Source organism: Mesitornis unicolor, unplaced genomic scaffold, assembly GCF_000695765.1.
Source record: "Mesitornis unicolor isolate BGI_N332 unplaced genomic scaffold, ASM69576v1 scaffold30943, whole genome shotgun sequence".
NCBI classification, from domain to species: domain Eukaryota; kingdom Metazoa; phylum Chordata; class Aves; order Mesitornithiformes; family Mesitornithidae; genus Mesitornis; species Mesitornis unicolor.
The window spans coordinates 1-18,679 of NW_010174486.1; the positions used below are offsets into that span (position 1 = coordinate 1).

Genomic DNA, 18,679 nt, shown 5'->3' on the forward strand with positions numbered 1-18,679 from the left:
TATAGTATATATAATATATTAGATATATATTGGATATATTTGAGATATTAAATCTTACATTAAATATGTGAATATACAGTGCTTGATTTGAAGCCCCTTTTTTCAGACAGGTGGAGTAAGCAATTCTCTGAAAACTGGTAATGAAATTTGTGTATACATTTTTTAAACAGCTGTGCATAAGGTAGTAGCGTTACACTTGTTCTCTTCTTGGTTTCCTTGCTACAGTTGGAAAAAACCCAAACTCGGTTGTCTGTACACAGCAGCTTTTGTAGCTCTTTCTAGCGTGCTGTAATTGCAGCTGTTTCCCTCTCTGTCAGTTTGAAGTGACAGTGAAACATAGATCTCAAATGTTCAAATGTAGAGACTTACCTTCCGTGTGTTGCAGTGCTTCGCAAGGGGCTTCTGATGGTGTCCGTGGGATTTCTCATGGCCGAGTGTTACCGAGCAAGCTGCATGTTTTGGTTTAGTGTGGTGGTGTATTTGGCTGTGTTCACTAAACTTCCTTTTTTAAAATCATTCCTCCACTTTTAAAAAAAATCTTATCTTCTGGCCACTCCCCCATGTTACTGCTTGTGCAGGGCTGCTTTGCTCCCACACTCAGGTTTGGGTCGTTTGCACCCAAACATTTCTCTGTGTCACCCTGGGTAAGTGACACTGTGGTGTGGTGCTGGGGATGTCAGCACCACTGAGATAACACCTGAGGTTTGCTTTCCGTGGGTTCGTGTCGTTCCTTTGCTGTTGCTCTGGCTGTCAGAGCAAGGGGCTGATGTCAGGCATTACCCTTCTGATTAATTACTCTGCTAATGGCCTCCTCCTCTTGCCCTGGAGCACCCCAGGCTGTCCCTGGGTCTGTCCCCCCTGCCCCTGTCCATCCGTGCTGGTGCTGTGCCCATCCAGCCCCTTCCTCAGGTCCCAGACTCCTTCCTCTGTCCGCTCATCCTGGGATCAGTTGAGTTCTGAAAAATCCTGAAGGTTTCATGTATTTGAAGTTAATTTCAATTAATAGATTTTTTTCAGTGCTGAGGGAGTCTCCCCAGTTGAATTAATTAGTGAAGTTTGTCCTTATGGGTATTGCTGTGGCTTAAAACCCAGCACTTGAGACAAACGATCCTTGGAACGCTTTGTGTGTGAAATCTGCATTCTTCACTAAAAGCTCTTTTTCCTCTGAAGAAAACCAATTAACGTGTAGGTATTCCTGGCCTGGAACATTCCTTGACCTGTTGTCATAATTGTTAATGTCAAAATAAGACCTCTAAGTATCTTTTCTCCATTTACTGATTCCATCTTTCAAAAAGTTGTCTGTTATGTCACAGTATTACCAAAGTAGAGGTTTTCATTTAGATAAATGTTCTCATTTTTCCTTAGTTAATTCTTCTCACACCACTGCAGCTCACTGTTGTAACACAGAAGGAGGGGAGCAGTGTTTCATGGATGGGCATCTGATGCTCCAGGAGGTCATGGCTATGGAGGAATGAAGTGTGGTCATTACCCACTGCTCACCATTTCCTTCACAGAAATCTCATAGCAGCAATTTGGAAACTTGAAGAACTTTGCAGGAAAACTGGAATTAAATTGATATATCAGCGTTATTTTCTGGTAGATGCTCCTTATCAAAAGTGACTGTGAGACTGCATACAGAATGGTAACCAGACCAGGATTTCCTCATCCCACAGGGTATGGTCAACAGTATTTGTGCAAGGTACGTTTTCTGGCAGCTCTCTCTTTTTGGTCCTCAGTAGTGCCTGTTCCAAGGTGAAGCAAACGATATACAACAATATTCAGCCTTCCAACTCCAATCTGCTGTGGGACCCGGAGTTCATGCTTGATTTCATTGAAAACCCTTCTGCACACAGCCTTAACTACTCGATGCTGGGCAAGGTCCTGAGCGACAACGCGGCCAACCGCTACAGCTTCGTCTGCAACGCGTTGATGAACGTCTGCATGGGGCACCAAGACGCAGGCAGGTGAGGCAGTGCCTGCTGGGGCCGGATCTGGGGGGATTTGTGCATTGCTTCACCTGTTTGTTTTGTGTCTTTTTTGGTGTTGTTTCCATTCATGACTCTTTCTGGTTGCTGAAAATGCACTGGGGAAGTTTCCTCTGAGTTATTTCATTAGATCAGTCTACATCATTTAACAGAAGGGAGTGACAAGCAGGAAGTGCTCGCTGTAAGACGGTCGGTAGGTGTTTTGTATCAGCAGTTGTGCCGCTTCAGACAGAGCAGCTCAGCGCAATTGTTGCTCATTAGAAGCCAGTAAACGAGGGAAGGTTCTGCATTACCTCATTTCCTCCTAGTGATGCAGTTGGTGTTGGATTTATTAAATGTGTAATTTAATTAGTTGTAGAATTCATCTTCATAGGTAATACATAGATTTGCCAAAAATATTTTTAAGAAGTGTGAAGAGCTTCATTAGACAGAAGCTGCTAAAGCTGTAGCAGCTGTCAGTGATGTGTTAGGAATAGCTTGGGCCTCACGGTGTCCCACTCAGGTCAGTGTCCAGTGGTCAGTGTGGGGTGAGATCTCCCTTCAGCGGTTGTGCAGTGCTGTCCGGCTGTGGTTGCTGTCTGACACCACCAGGTGCTGGTGGCTGTCACTGTCAGGTGGAGCTCTGGTCTCATCCAGTGCGATACTTCCTGGCTCTCAGGTCTACCTTAGATGTTTTAGGTGCTCTGAAGGCACTGACAAGGAGTGTAGTGAACAACCTTCGCAGTGAAACAGCTCAGTGTCAGGGTCTCACACAGACAGTGTATTTTTGTTCGTAATTCAGATGTTCTGCCCTCAGTTGCTTCCTCCTTCTGGTGTGTAAACACAGAAGCTTGGCCTTCTTGTGCAGAGGTATGCTGCAGTGCTGAAACTGCTTTTCCTTTGTTTTCCATTCTGCAGTCTGTGGTGCAGCGTGAAGCAAACACCAGTTTTTGGATTGAGCCTTTGCCCCTGCCCCCAGCACCTTCACTGCTTTCACGCAACCAAAGCCACCAGAACTTGGTGTTCTGTTCTGACTCTGTTCCAATTTTTATTAAGAATTTCTTGGTCTTGATAGCTAGGCCTGACTGCAGCAGTAGCTGACAGTCTTTTTTAAGGTTGCTGACAGATCACAAAGCTCAAGGAAACTGTGGATGTTTCCTTTTACTTTTCTTTTCTGGTTGACTCTGGCCCCCAGTGTGTGTAGTTCCTGTATCCTCCTCCCTGTCCTTGCTGTGAAGGCATCTCTGAAATGTCCAAAGGCGCTACAGAAATGGTCAGAGGGACGGAGCTCCCCTGTGAAACCAGGCTGAGAGCTGGGGTTGTTTGGCATAGAGAGGAGAAGGCTCCAGGAACACCTTATAGCAGCCTTTCAATCTGTAAAGGAGGCTTGTAAGAAAGATGGAGAGAGACTTTTACCAAGGCCTGTAGTGATAGGACAAGGCGCAACAGTTTAAAACTGAAAGAGGTTGGATTTAGATTGGACACTGGGAAGAATCCTTCCCTGTGAGGTGGTGAGGTCCTACACAGGTTGCCCAGAGAAGCTGTGGGTGCCCCCTCCCTGGCAGTGCCCAAGGCCAGGTTGGACAGGGTCTGGAGCAGCCTGGGCTGGTTGTGGGTGTCTCTGCCCATGGGCGGTTGGGCTGGGGGGAGTTGAGGTCCCTTCCCACCCAAACCGGACTGTGAATCTATGCAATGTGGGGCATCCTTGGCAGAGCAGCGCAGCTGAGAGGAAGCGGTTTTGTAAGAGCAACAAAGGGGAACATCTCAATGTAGCCAAACCAGTTTCACTGTGGAACAGAGAAAAAATAACTTGCACTGGGATGAGTCAACCCGGCTGTTTTTTAAGGTGTTACATAACTCTGAATCACACGCCAAATCACGCATTGCATGCTATGCGATCAGTGAAGTAAATTCCTTAATGCCCATTGATTTTGTGAGTCCCCTCCCTCCCAAGCAGCAGCACTGGCCTGGTGTGAGCGGGAGAGGGAGGGCCCTGTGGTGGGATGTCACCGGTGTGTGGTGGGGTATCACTAGTGTGCGGTGAGATGTCACTGGTGTGCGGTGGGGTGTCACTGGTGCCTGGCCAGGTATCCACCATGGGCACCACTTCCCCGGACATTTTTGTGAGGAAGAGGATGGAGCTGCTGTTTGTGTGGCCATGCTGAGGGATGGCCTGTGTGTGCCCTGAGGAGAGGACAGGCCATCTGTCATGGTGGACAGTGGGGCAGTGGGTGCTCCCCCTGTCCTGGGCAGCAGGGGCACAGGGAGTGCACCCAATAATGGCCCTGGGTGCTGAGGTCGCATGTGTGCAGGCTGTGCGTACCAGTCACACACTGGGTGTTTTTCCAGCTGCCCCAGTTGTCCACAGCTGAACAGCATCAGGTTATACGTACAGCACAGTCACATTTTCACATGTACCTCGCCTTAACTGAGGAAGCACCAGTCCTGCCAAGCACTGATCTGCTTTGACCTAAGTAGTTACCACTTAGGAGATACCGTGTTCCTGTATTACTTTTCTCTCCCTTCGCAGGATCAATGACATAGCAAACCTGTGCGCAGAGCTGACCGCGTGCTGCACCGTGCTCAGCGCTGAGTGGCTGGGGGTCGTCAAAGCTCTTTGCTGCTCCTCCAACCACGTCTGGGGTTTCAATGACCTCCTCTGCAGCGTGGATGTAAGTTCAGCATCTTCTGAAGTACCTGTTAACCCTATGCACCTCGATGTGCTTCAGGGTACAGTGAGGTCTCCATGCACTACAAAATGTGAGGCACAAATTTAGTCCTGTATCCATTTGAGTTTTCAAGGCTTTTAAAGCGATTCCTGATTCATTTTTTATTCTTCCCTACATGTTCAGGTTTTAGTGTAAAATTTGGGCAGTGCTTAGAGTTTTCTCTTTGTAATATTTTTTTTCTTGATTACGGAATACTTTGAAGTATCAGAGGTACTCTAAAAGGAGCAGGCATGTCCATATCCTTTCTCTAGAATGCTGATGGATGTGTAAATAACTATTTCAGAGACCCTGTTTTGGTGATGGCTCCTATGTTGCAGAAGGGGTGGTGCACTTTGCTGTGTCTTACTCACCTGGTGTAAGTTACCACAGTCCTGTGAAAGTCAGTGGGATTATGGTGACTGATGTTATCCAATATCAGATTCAATATATTTATCTATAGTTTGCTTACATACACCTTTAGGAACAGATTGAAGCTGTTTGTGCTGGGGATATATTCTTGTCCTGAAGCTAAGGACTATTGATGTGATCTGGTTTTATAGAATGATAAAATTTGGTCAAATTTTTGTAAGACTCGTTTTTTAAATTTCAGAATTAATTTGGGATATTTGAAATAGGTTTTTGTTAAAATTAAGAGCTATCAGTATTTGCCATAAATTTTTTGGGAAATGCACTAAAATACAGAGACAAATGCATGCATGTAAGCATTTTGCTGTTTATTCTTATAGTTTACTCATTGTGTTAACTCACTAACTGTGGCCGTGATGTGTGCACTGTTAAGTGAAGCCTTGCCGTGTTTTTCCCCAGGTGAGTGACCTGTCCTTCCATGACTCCCTGGCCACCTTCATCGCTATCCTGATCGCGCGGCAGTGCTTTTCTCTGGAGGACGTGGTTCAGCATGTTGCACTGCCTTCTCTCCTGGCAGCTGGTAAGGAAGTAACCAGAAAAACTACACTGAAAAGCTTGGGACTTCCCAGGGAGGGCAGCACCCTGTGCCCTGTGCAGTGCAGGCTCCCCTTGTGCCCACAGCACTCTGCTGCTCTGCGCTGTGCTCAGCGCCTGCTGAGTCTGCTCTCTTGTGTGTTTCCTCCTGCATTGGGCTCCCAGGCGCTGATGTTTGCTCCCTGTGCTCCTGTCTGTGCCTCCAGCCCTGCCGTGCCATAGCTCTGGGCCTCTCTGGCCACTTCACATATTTCTTTACACTTTCTGTTGGATTTGTGTTTCGTATTTCTGCTTTGGCTGTCAAGAGCCATTTTAACCATGTATTCTTCTCTGCCATCAATTAGGTTTCTTGCTTACCAAAGATCACACTGTTCTTTCCTGCTTTTTAATGACTCAAGGCCATAAATGCTGATTCCTGTTGATGAAATGGTTGTATTCCCATTTAAATGGGGCTGTGAGGTAGGACATTTCCAGGCCTGCAGAGGTCCTGCGCAGACGCCTTACATCCATGTCCCGCCTTCTGCAGCCTGCGGGGATCCGGACGCAGAGCCAGGGGCCAGGGTAACCTGTCGGCTGCTCCTGCACCTCTTCCGGACACCCCAGCTCTGCCCTTTTCCCCAGGGCACAGGTAAGCTGCCTGCTTTCCTTTCCAAAAGTGAACCCAGATGGGGTTTGGTGGCTTCAGATCTCAGGTGTGAAAATATCCATAGTGCAAGTAGAAAGGTGCAGCCTAAAAGTACAGGAGTTTCCTAGGGAAAAATTGATATGTACTGCTCTTACTTGTTTGGGAAATGGTTTATATGAATATAAAGGTATAGAAGTTTGCTGAAATGTATTCATCATCAACATCTGGCCACCCAGCTGTGGCATGATGTTGGCATAAATATCAGCCTTGGTAATACTACATTAATATTACAAGAAAATTAAGTTTAACACAGCATCTGTGTACACTGCAGTCAAGAGGAGTACATTCAGAAGTACTGCTCTGTCCTGACATCTCATTTTGTTTGAGATTTCACTGGGACCTATTGATACTGGTTTTGTGCTGGTGGTGGCAGTGGATGAATCACAGTCCCCTCCTTTCCTCACCCCAAGCACTGTCGGGGCAGCAACAGCTGCTGTGGTGGGTGACCTCGCAAGGTCACAGAAACTGCATAGGGATACATGTCCTGCAGTTCAGTGGCCTTGCATGTAAATTGAATTTAAATGTGATTTCAAATAAATCACCTAGTCCAACAGAAGAAATGTGAGGAAATTTGTTTTCAGAATATATTAATGTAGTTCTCTTTCCTTTTAAATTTGAGTACTCTGTGGTCTGACCTGTGCGTGTTTGCCACAGACCAAAAGAGGAAGGAAAAGGGCAAGGAAAAAGCACCTAACAATTAAAAGGAAACAGGACTGGAAATAACCTGTGTTCTGACTTAGAAGTATTTCAGCAAATCTGATGACAAGACTATTTGTATGGGAAAATGAAATTGAAAGAAAAAGAATTACAGCTCTTAAGTGATGTCAAATTCTTCCATCTAAAACTAACATTAGTTTCTTTTTTGACCAGAAATGAATGAGCTTTTGTTGCATATTTGAGCAAAATAAGTAGGAGCTGTGAAGATCTCTGTCTGAGTAACAGAAATATGTTGCATGGTCCTAGGCTTCCCTAGAAATAAAAATCAATTTGAACAGATGGGAAAAATCACACCTGAACACAAGGAAGTGCAGGTCAAACCCAATGTGGCCACATACAGACTTCGGTTACACACGGCTCGGGTACCCTCTCAGGATGGGCTGGATTTGGCCTCCCCCTCAGTTCGTCTTCAGCCTTGAGTCAGAAAAAACCCTCACTAACTTCACTGGCTGCTTCTGAGCTGCAGAATTGGGCTCCACTGTGCAGCAGGCATTTGTATTAATTAATGTTGCCTCATTAGTTATGAACACTAGGTGAGGGAAGTAATGTCCTGAGTCTGTGAAGTCAAACCCAAAATTCGCTGCAGTGTCTCGCTGTGGTTGGATTTGCTGTTTACACGGACACAGTGAAATGGCAGGCTCCTGTTTCTGTTTAAGTGACCAGAGCTTATTTTGATATAAGTACATCATAAGTAGTTGAATTAAATGACTTACCTGTTTTCTTCAGTTTCAGAAAATTCAGTTCTTCTTTCAGCTACTGTACTTGTGTAGCTGTTCTAGGTGAGAAGGGTTTTGTACAAAGGAAATTTTAGTGGGTAAACAACAACTGTTTTCTGCAAGACTGACTCTTTTTTCCATAGTGAAATTATTTCCTGGGATTCGTTCTTCTTGTGATCGTCACCTCTTGGCTGCTGCTCACAACAGCATAGAAGTGGGAGCTGTGTTTGCGGTCCTAAAAGCCATTTTGATGCTGGGTAAGATGGCGCGGAGTCGTGCAGTGTTTGTGATCCAGTGTGTGGGTAAAAACCATTGCACTGGTTCACTGCCCTGGGAGAGGAAAAACCCCAGGACCAGAGACAGACGTGGAGCTGCCTGTGCCTCTGCAGCACGAGGGGCATTTCCCTGCCTGTCAAAGGCAGCTCCGCAAACACAGAGAGGAAAGATCGTTTTCCCCACCTTTTTTGGTGTTTTACCACAAAGCAGGTGTGTCTGTCGCTGTGGATGTTGTAGAAGTATCACTGCTAAGCAGCTCTCCCCGAACAATGAGTGTGTTGTTTTTGCAGACACACAACTGTCGTGGATCTCTGCTTTGGCTTCAGTTCAGTTAAACCCTTGCGGTGCTGTGTATTTTTGGAGTTAAATGACTGTCCACCTGAACAAGCAAATCTTCCAGATGTGGATGTACCCAGAGGGGTACGCCTCCAGCTAGGGTGCCACTGTTATAGCCAGCATCTCAGAACTGCCTCACAAACCCTGTGATCCTTAATTGTGTGGCCATACTGGGGCAGATGTGGAAGGCGCAGATACCTGGGGTGGAATGATGGATTTTCTGTCTTTCCTTCCTGTTCAGAGTACTGAGACTTGCTGTTTTTTTCCATTAATGCAGTGTGAACCCCTCTCGTTTCATCTCTGAGCAGGGCCGTGGTTTGGATGGGGTCTGGTGCAGGGAGGTGTGAAGGCAGATTCGGGCTCGCAGTTTGTGCCTTCACTGCAGCACATCTCCTCTACCCAAAATGTTATATGTGGAGATGTCTTGTTGGTGCCCTGCATTAGTTATTAACAATGGTACTTGATTTGCTGAGGAAAAGCGTCGGATAAGTGTTGTATTTGTGTGCTGAGGAAGCTTGGTGAGTAGAAATCTATCTTAGAAAAATTAATCTTTACCCACAAAGGAAGACAGTGCTGCTGCCAGCTGCTCCAGAGTGGATTAAATACCTTCACAAGCTTTATCAAAGCATTCTAGGATGGCTTTACCTCCATGTGGGGCTTGATATCAGTCTCTTCATTGTGTTATTTCCTGCCAGGTTCTTCCCTCTTGTCCTTCAAGAGGCTGTTGGTCTCCTTGGTGCAGTGTTTGAAGTATCTTCCTGGTAGTCATAGATTTTAGTCAAAAATCCTAGCATGTGTAACCAGTGGTCGTGGTGTGGGTGTGTTTGAATGAGCAGCTGTTCCGTGGGGCTGAAGAGAGCCACTGAGCCTGGGCACGGTGGTTGTTGATCTTGATGGTGAACCGAGGGTTTTCTAAGGCATGTCTATTGTACGTGGTGCTTCAGTTACGATCCACAGGAGTTTCTGCTGCATTAAAACATCAGGCTGTGTTAGCCTACTGTCATCATGTGTGCTCCTGGGTGGGCTCCAGGGTGTCAGCAGTTCAGGCTGTTTTCCCCACTACCACGTGCTGTAGCTTTATCTTCTTCCTTGTGCAAGGTTTCAGGCCCATAAACATGTAAATCGTGAACTGCATTATGTCCAAAGTCCTTTTCCTTGCCTGTTGGTTTTGGGTAGCCGTGGTCGTAGGGCTGTGCAGTGCCACACAGAGCCGAGGGCTCACCAGTGCTTGCTGGGCTCCCTCAACGTGTGCTGCCCTTCTCCATCCCCCGGAGATCAATGTCTTGTCATAAAGCTCGTGGTAAGGTGGTACAAGGGGCCACTGCTCAGAAATTCTCTCTGGATCTATGGAGTGTTATAAATCACAGTAAGAGAGATGGCTTGGAAAAGTGACATCCGAGAAGAGCGAGTAACCCAACTCTGCCTTATCTGCCAGAGCAACTCCATAACCTCACAGACCTGCTGCTGAGCACGGCTTTATCTCTGTCTGATTTGTATAAATCTTTCTGTACATCTGAAATACCCATTAAAAAGATGCTGTGCAGTGAAATAAGTGGACAGGACTTTGAAATGGTGATTTTCAGAGTCAGTTGCTGGTGCCTTTTCAAATGCAAGTTCTTCTGCTCTGTGTTCCTCCTGTGCAGGTGATGCCGAAATTGGCAGCAACGTCAACTGCCTGAAGAGTGAGGACTTCCCCGTGGGAGGGCTGCTGGATGAGCTCCGTGAGGATGAAATCTGGGGCTCCTCTCCTGCTCTGAAATCGTGTGGAAAAGCCGTTTCTGTAGAAACTGCCAGTCTAAGCGAGTATGCTAGATACGTGCTAAGGACAATTTGCCAGCAGGTAATCTGTTAAACAACTCTTGTCTTCGTTTGGAGAAACAGTGGTACTTTATTTCAAAATTGTAATGTGTATTTTGGTGCAAAACGACTGCTGAAGTCAACTCAGTATTTGAGTTGTGCTTGGGTTTCCTGGTTTGGACAATTTATGCACCAAATAGTATGTTATTGGGGAAAAAACCTGCTTTAGTTAGTTATGCATCTCCTCTGTCAGAATTTAGGTGGTTTTCCTACCCAAATCTCAGCACTTGGAGAAGATTGTAGGACCTCTCCACTTTGAGCTGTCTGCTCAAAGTGCCTTTGCTGTAGTGTTTGTTTTCTTGCAAAGTTGTTTTCAAAGTATAGAAGAAATGAATTTCGAAAAACCTGTTAACAGTCTTACGCTTTCAGGTGTTTCATGACAGAAGACATTTCTGATCTCACGTGTTGCATGAACCACAGTTCACTTCAAGTTTTGCACATGGAAAATTCACTTTTCTGTTTAGCTGACCAAAAGTTAATGTTGCCCTGAAACTATCTTTTGACTCCGTCGTCTGATTGCTCACAGGAGTGGGTTGGAGAGCACTGTTTAAAGGAACCCGAAAGGCTGTGCACAGACAAAGACCTGATTCTGGATCCCGTTCTGTCAAACAAGCAGGCACAGAAGCTGCTCCAGCTGATCTGTTATCCTCATGGCGTTAAGGAGTGCACGGAGGGTGACAACCCTCAGCGGCAGCACATCAAGCGCATACTGCAGGTAAGGCTGTGGGGAAGGGGGAAGGGGATGCGCTGACCCTAACCCCATTCAGCAGCATCACTGATGGACACTGCTGTGCAGTCCTGGCACAACCAGGCATTGCCTTGTTCAGGTACCTGCACCAGGACCAACAGGGATTGGTGTCCTGCAGAGTAACCACATCAGCTTTGCGTCCACTTCAATCATATATCTACGTGGCCTTGTGCTAAAGGCCACATACACCTGGATGGCAACGCCATGGATTGATGTAATTGCTAATGAAAAATCAAATTACGTTTTCCATGAATATTTAACTAAACTCAGATTTTGCAGAGTGCAAAATTTTTATTCATAAAAGTTGCATGACTAAAAGTATTGAGTAGCAATGTTAGCTGCAAAGTTGTGGGAGTTAACGCACATTCTTTAATAGGTCTAATATTTTGGGATGTCATTAGACTATTAAAAAGAGTAGTAACTGTGATGCTCTGCCTATAAGGTGAGGCTTTTGCATGTAATATACTCAGTTGTGAGACTTACTCTTTTCTTTAGGCCTGTAAGTGTTGACACGTGTCTGTGCTGTTAATTCCTACCCAGAACCTGGACCAGTGGACTCTGCGGCAGTCGTGGCTGGAGCTGCAGCTCATGATCAAACAGTGCACAAAGGAGCCTGTGAGTATTTGTTTTCGAACTTCCTTACCTAAACATTTAATGCAAAAACGTATGTTGAATTTTAACGCAGTCCATGAGCAAGCATACCATGAATGTGCTAGTTTACTTATGTTTTACTGTAGGGTTCTGGGTCTGTGGCTGAAATGAACAGCTTGTTGGATAATATTGCAAAGGCGACAATAGAGGTGTTTCAGCAATCCGCTGATCTAAACAATAACTCTTCTAACTCTGGTATAGGCCTCTTCAGTCCAAACTCTGTTGGAAATGCTGACACAAGTAATACAAGACAGAATGGTAAAAAGACATTCCTAAGGTATTTTTTTGTAGCACCTTTTTAACTATTTTAGCTGACGTGATGCTTAATTATGTGTAGATTGCCTAGACTTTTTTGCACTTGAAACAGGAATGTACAGAAATGAGCTACCTGAAGGTTACTTCTGTTTGCTTTTGTTTAACAGTAAATACAGTTGCTATTCGTGAATTTTCTGGAAACCAAAACCTGTGACTGCTCAGTCCACTGTAGTTACTCCAGATGCATTGTGCCAACTGTTTTATCAAAGCAGTTCAGTCTTATAGCAGCTAATATTGCTTGCAAAACCACATGGATGTTTTGGCTGAAATAAATCTGTTCTCCTTCCAGTTCCTCCGAGCGGCGAGGAGTGTGGCTGGTGGCTCCCTTGATTGCAAAGCTGCCTACCTCAGTGCAAGGTAGGGTCTTGAAAGCTGCGGGAGAGGAGCTGGAGAAAGGCCAGCATTTGGGGTCATCTTCTAAGAAGGAAAGAGATAGACAGAAGCAGAAAAGGTATGGCCTCAGGAAAGCCTGTTGCGCAGCGCTGAAAGGTGCTTGTGAAGGAGGAGGGAGCTGAAGACTGGGTCTTGGCCTTACAGAACCTCACTGGTTCACTCTTGGGGAGCAGAAAGTTATCAGCCCCAAACAGGGCCCAGGAGTCCCTTAGCTTGAAGGAATACTATTGGTTTCAGAGGAAGAAATGTGAAAGCTTTGAAATGCATCTTCCAGCGGCTGTTCTGCAGCTTGGTGATGGGAAATGGGAGTGATTTACAGGAACAGTTAGAGCACATGTTGTCTCTGCCCTCCTATGACAGTAGGCGCTTTTCTTGCCATTAAGATCCCATCATTGTCATAAGATGTCATTCAGTTCCTGATGGGAATTAAGCTTAAGCTCATCTGGAACTGTCCAAGTGCATGAGAATTTTAATGACTTAATGGTTATTGATTTTCATTTAGTAAAATATTCTTACACGGTGCCTATAATTGTTTTGTACTCTCTTAGAGTTAGGATAGGAACACATTGAATACTGTACACCAGAGGGTCTTGTAGCCCCAAAAACCAACTGTCTGTTTGTGAAGCTCTTCCAAAGCACAGTTGTTCAAGAAAACAAATAACTTCTTAGAGGCTTGTGGCATTTCCCTGTTGCACATGGTGCCACCATAAGCTTCTTGTGTGTGTGCATTTTTGGTCACCTTCAGTGTTGGTTGTGCAGTAGACCGTGTGTGGGAGCAGTAATTGGTCTCTGCCACTCTGCAGTACCCTTGGGTGTCTGTGACTCCAGTCAGTGCTTGCAGGGGAAACGGGGAATTCACTTCAGAGCACTCACACGGATTAGAAGCTGCCTGGTCTCCATCACAATTATGTCCCTGGTTGATCAAAGCAGCCTCAGCACAACACAAGGGGCTGTCTGTGAGTCCAGGTGGGCTCCCAGCAGCGATGTGCAATACGTCCGGTTGTACCGGCAGCTGCTCTGCCTTCCTCTTGCATGTTCCTCTAATTCCTCTGGCCAGGCTTTAATTTACTTAAACAGAAACAGACATAGACGGGGGCACTGCCACTTCCAGGGAAAACAAAGCAGACAAAACAAGGAAGGGAGTGGGGATTGGAAGTTTCAGGATAACTGCACTAATTGGCACTGTGTTTGCCTCTCCAAGCATGTCTCTCTTGAGCCAGCAGCCTTTCCTTTCCTTGGTGCTTACTTGCCTTAAGGGACAGGATGAGCAGCGGGAAGGGCTTCTCACATCCTTGCAGAATCAAGTTAATCAGGTAAAACAAGCACATAAATAATGTGAGCAACCTTTGTTAGGGGTTTATGTGTCATCGGTTTTATGTGTGTATGGTGGTGTAAAGCCAGGAGAATTGTAGTGCCATGGTGTCCCGAAAGGAGCAGCTCAAGGAAGGAGGAATGGGGAGGTGTGGGTTCCTTTTGGAGACCAAATGCATTTTTTTTTCTAAAATAGTTACAAAGAAATATAATGAACTTGAGTCTGATTTCAGTGCTTTCCAGGAAAAACAATAAATTATGTTTGTCCTGAGATGAACCATCTTCTCGGTCTCTAGCTTGATCATAAAAAGTTTTTGTAAGTCTGAAACTTTTCTTCTTCAGGAAAACCCTTCATCTTCTCCAGTTGGTACAGAGTTTTTCATGTTTTAAAGTCCAATATTGCTGTCTCACACTGCCCCATTGCCTGCAGCTTCCTTTGGGTCACCTGTGCTTGCTCACAGCCTCTGCTGACTCTGCTCTGGTTTTCCTGCTCCCACCCGGTTCTTGCCCTGGCCCACAGCAGCCCCTTCAGACTCTGTAAAATGCATGCATACAGTGCCCAGTGCAGTGGCTGTGCGTCCTTTTGCTCTCTCTGTTTCTCTGGGTTACTGTGTCAGTGAAAAGGGGTACCTGGAGAGCCGTTACTCTTCAGGTCCAGGCTGTGTCATGGGTCCGTGTCCAGTTCAGTTCGTCCTTTGATGGTTTTTACCACCAATGTCGCTGCCACCTGGGCTTTTCTTTGGCTGTCGGAGATCTCCCTTGAAATGCAGCGGGTCTGGCTTCCCATGGGCTCTGGTCACTTCCATCCAGAAATCCCACCAGATCCTGCTGGGAAGCTGCAAGAGATCTGTTCACTTACAGTGGTGAACAGTTAAATAGAGTGCTTGAAATGGTATTTTTAATAAGTACATAATGAAGCTGCTTGTTTTATTTTTGCTACAACAGGAAGATCTAGTCACACAATTGATAGCAGATTATCAGCTCTTTAGAAATTAATTCTTTCCTCCTCCCTAGTTTGCTTGATCTGCTCTAAGTCTTAAACAGGCATGAGGATACAAAAGTTATTTATCTTTTATTATTTGTTATCAATATTGGTCACAAATATTTAAATTTCAGAGGAAGAACATTAAAGGAAGAAAACAACCTTAATCACATGCTTTTTTTTAGATCCTTAGTAACTGGAGGGAAGAACGATACCAGGATGATGTTAAAGCTAGGCAGATGATGCACGAAGCCCTGCAACTTCGTCTTAACTTGGTAAGAAAAGGTCTGTGGTTACCCTGGAGTTACAGAAGGGTGTAGCAGCCGCTCTGGAGTGGGCGGTAAGGAGCAAGGAGCACTGTCAGGGTGCTGCAGGGCTGGGGCTACCCGAGAGCTGCACCATGGCATCGGTCACCTCCATGAGGAGGTTGAGGGTTGGTCCATGATGGGCTGAGGCCCATCTCTGTACTTACTGAGCAAGACACAACCCTGAAATAAGCTGTAAGCATGAGGAATATTTTGGTTTTCTGTAGTTCCTTCTTAGGAAAATCTTTTGCTGGGAGGTTGGGGAAGGGAGGAAAAGCAGTTTGGAGTCAGCGCTTCAGGGTGACATTCAGTGCACAGGAACTCCTGGGACCGGGTAGCAGTTTTATTGATAAGTAATCCGTGCGATAAGGGAAATGTGCTTCCGTGAGGAGCATGCAGAGCTCTGCTACCTCTGCTGTTCTGCAGGTGGGCGGCATGTTCGACACTGTGCAGAGGAGCACCCAGTGGACCACGGACTGGGCACTTGTGCTTCTCCAGATAATCACATCGGGAACTGTCGACATGCAGACCAACAAGTACGTCTGGACCGTCCAAACAGCTCATTCCTGTCCTTGCTGCTCTTAGGTTCAGATTGCGTGGATGTTATTGTCATATTTTTGTAGTGACATCTGTGTGCACATCTGGATAGTCCACCTGCATGTATGCGCTGGGGCTTACATGTGTGACCTGGGGAGTGTGTGTGTGTGGGTGTGTGCAGGGCGCACCCCCAGACCTGGCCCGTCTGCAGAGCTGTCTGTGCCGTGAGCCCCTGTCCCTGGGTCTCTCCATTCGTAGCTCCTGGGGTGACACTTGTCTCCCCACAGCGAGCTGTTCACAACTGTGCTGGACATGCTGGGCGTCCTCATCAATGGGACGCTGGCCTCTGAGCTGTCAAATGCTTCCCAGGGAGGACCTGAGGAGAACAAGAGGGCGTACATGAACCTGGTGAAAAAATTAAAGGTAAGTGTTACGGCTTGTCATTCTCGGCATTTCTTCTGAGTTGTGTTCTGTGCTCATCTTTTAATCTCATCATTTCCAGTTCTGCAAAGGCCTCCTGTTAAAGCAGGAGAGACCGAAACAGCACTAGTGATAATGAGGAGAAAAAGAAGAAAATAAAAATACAAGAATGTGGGAGTGGGGAAACAGAATTCTAATATTTTCTTCATGTTAAATTAAAATTAAAAACCTTGCAAGACACTTTTATTCATGTTTTAATATTGAATATTAAATTTGTACTAAGTATTTTCTGTGTTCTGTTTAAGCAAGAGATGAAAACATTATGTACATTCTTAAAAGAGAAAACCAACTAAAAAAGCCTTGCAAAGCCACTCGCTTAGATTTAGTAAAAGCACAAGGAAATGATTCACCCCGAAACTGGATGTTTCTAATGGTGAGAGTGGCGCAGTGTTTCTCTTCCCTTCCCCCCGAGTGATGGCTGTGCCTGTTCCACAGAAGGAGCTGGGGGACAAGCGCTCGGCGAGCATCGACAGAGTGCGCCAGCTGCTGCCCCTGCCGCGGCAGACCTGCGACATCGTCACCTGCGAGCCCATGGGGTCCCTCATCGACACCAAGGGCAACAAGATCGCAGGATTTGATTCCATCGATAAGAAACAGGCAAGAGGGAATGTTTGCTTTCATCTCGGTTTTTCCATGATTTTGGAAGGGTAAGAAATAAAGCAAACAGGTACAGCTTGTCCAGTACATGTGTTTGTACCCAGGATTGTAAAAGCATTGTCCTTGTGCTGTACTACGGCTTTCCCACGCACTCTCAGCTGTTACTGCAGCCTCAGCCGCAGCAGCGTGGTCTCTGGACAGGCAGAAATGATATGAGCCAGGAGTGCTGGCCTTGGTCAAAATACCCCTAAAATAGTGGCAAATGACAGCTTTTTGGTACCAAATGCATTTCTGTTCTAGATATTCTTGCACAGATTGTTTGTGTGATCACTGATACATCCAGATAGCCTCAGAGCTTTAGATACATGTGCATCTCTAGTGGAAACAGTTTTATTCCACTCCTGAAAATTGAAGGGTTTGGGTAACCGTTCACTTTGACTTGTTCCCAATTCAGTGATGGTGTTTGCTGCACACCCTGCCCTGTCCCATCCACACAGAATGTGGTCAGTCCTCACTGCTGACATGGTGGGACATGAGCTTGCCCAGTTTGGTGATACAGGGTCCTGACTGTTATCAGCCAATGCCACAGAAGTTGCCAAAAAGGGAATTACATTTGACTCGAACAGCAGAAGCTCTTACAGAAGTATTTGCTTTTCAAGCAGAATCCTGCATTTGAGAGTGCATTTGGCCCGGGAACCTTCTGACCTGTTACTGGGAGGAGGATGGAGTGTGCTGATCCTTCTCACGAAAGACAGAGGAAAGAGGGGAATAGTGTATTGGTTCGTTTGGATTATTTTGGTAATATGAAGGGATGCATAATTTTTTCAAGTGAATTTATGTAAAAGAGAAAGATGAGCTTAGGACAGAGCTTTTTATTCTGCAGACCAGATAGGCATTTTTTGTGATTATAGCGCTTAGGCTTTCTCTCCTTGTTTGAATGCGTAAACTTTTAACAACGGTATTCTCAAATTAGCAATTTTTGCTAGATGCTGACTTTCCCTCCAAAATACAATAGATGGAACTGGAGATTTTTATCATAGCTGTGAGCAAATGGTATTATAAAAACGTAATTGCTGTTATGTAGTGGCTCCTCGGACAGAGGTTGAAATCCCACAAGGATGCATTTGATATCTTCTGTGGAGGTGAAAAAATCCTCCCTGGCTTTTTCTGCCTCAAATGATGATGTCCAAAAGCAAGGTGTCTGCTCCAGCATTCACCTTTCTAAAAACACTTACTTCACCTTTATTCTGAAACAGGGCCTGCAGGTGTCAACTAAGCAAAAGGTGTCCCCTTGGGATTTATTTGAGGGTCACAAAAATCCTGCTCCTCTCTCCTGGGCATGGTTTGGGACAGTCCGCGTCGACAGGAAGGTGATAAAATACGAGGAGCAGCAGCACCTGCTCCTGTACCACACGCACCCCAAACCCAAGCCCCGCAGTTACTACCTTGAGCCCTTGCCCCTTCCTCCAGAGGAGGAGGAGGAAGAGCCCAGCACCCCTACGTCTCAGGAGCCCGACAGGAAGACGGGAGAGCTCCCGGGTCAGGGCAGACTGGCCACAGAGGACGAGAGGAAGACCAAGGGCAGGAAGCGCAAGTGCAAGTCAAGCTCCAGGGCTGATGTAAGTCGCTGGTGTCGTACAGAAAGATCTCACCAAGTGTCTGATGTTGCCTGGGGCTGTCTCAGCTGCCTCCAAAATGCTTGTGCACCGCGGGAGTGGGTGCTGACACGGGGAGGGATGGGAATAGGCAGGAGGAGGTGGGTTTCTGTCCAGTAGAGCTCTGCATGATGTCCTGCGTAGCACCTTACGTGCTGGGTAAAGGACCTGGGCTGGATCTCCCCAAACACCATTCAGGGTCTGTATCCACTATCCCGTGTGTGGTGTAAAGCGCAGCTCTGACTCTTTGTACCCATTTTTTAAATTTCTCCTGTTCAAATTATGTTGAGAGCAAACATTGGCTTAAACCCAGGTGCCACTCAAATGGAAACCAATCTGGGAGAGGCTCTTTCACACAGGTAAACTGCTTCACTGTGCAGTTTGTTCTGGTTTGTGAGACGCGTTCCCTTGTGGTTTTTATTGGTTTTTGAGGTGTGAGTTTCTAAGCTGACGGATCCTTAGAGCAAGGGTTTGAAAAGCATTCCT

The 18,679-nt window shown here is 46.0% G+C and overlaps 1 protein-coding gene across 1 annotated transcript in view; it reads left to right on the forward strand.

Annotated features, from left to right (window-relative positions):
* Positions 1–1,739: 1,739 nt before the first annotated feature.
* Positions 1,740–18,679, forward strand: part of MED12L (mediator complex subunit 12-like) — a gene marked incomplete at its 5' end in the record, with an annotated part of 28,533 nt that continues 11,593 nt past the window's right edge. Inside the window, 16 exons of the mRNA XM_010181072.1 lie at positions 1,740–1,964; positions 4,495–4,636; positions 5,498–5,618; positions 6,159–6,260; positions 7,894–8,007; positions 10,006–10,202; positions 10,746–10,934; positions 11,508–11,582; positions 11,705–11,895; positions 12,223–12,384; positions 13,528–13,639; positions 14,805–14,894; positions 15,351–15,460; positions 15,749–15,884; positions 16,377–16,538; positions 17,795–18,157. Of these exons, the coding sequence (XP_010179374.1) occupies positions 1,740–1,964; positions 4,495–4,636; positions 5,498–5,618; positions 6,159–6,260; positions 7,894–8,007; positions 10,006–10,202; positions 10,746–10,934; positions 11,508–11,582; positions 11,705–11,895; positions 12,223–12,384; positions 13,528–13,639; positions 14,805–14,894; positions 15,351–15,460; positions 15,749–15,884; positions 16,377–16,538; positions 17,795–18,157 (2,491 nt within the window). The remainder of the gene's footprint in view (positions 1,965–4,494; positions 4,637–5,497; positions 5,619–6,158; positions 6,261–7,893; positions 8,008–10,005; positions 10,203–10,745; positions 10,935–11,507; positions 11,583–11,704; positions 11,896–12,222; positions 12,385–13,527; positions 13,640–14,804; positions 14,895–15,350; positions 15,461–15,748; positions 15,885–16,376; positions 16,539–17,794; positions 18,158–18,679) is intronic.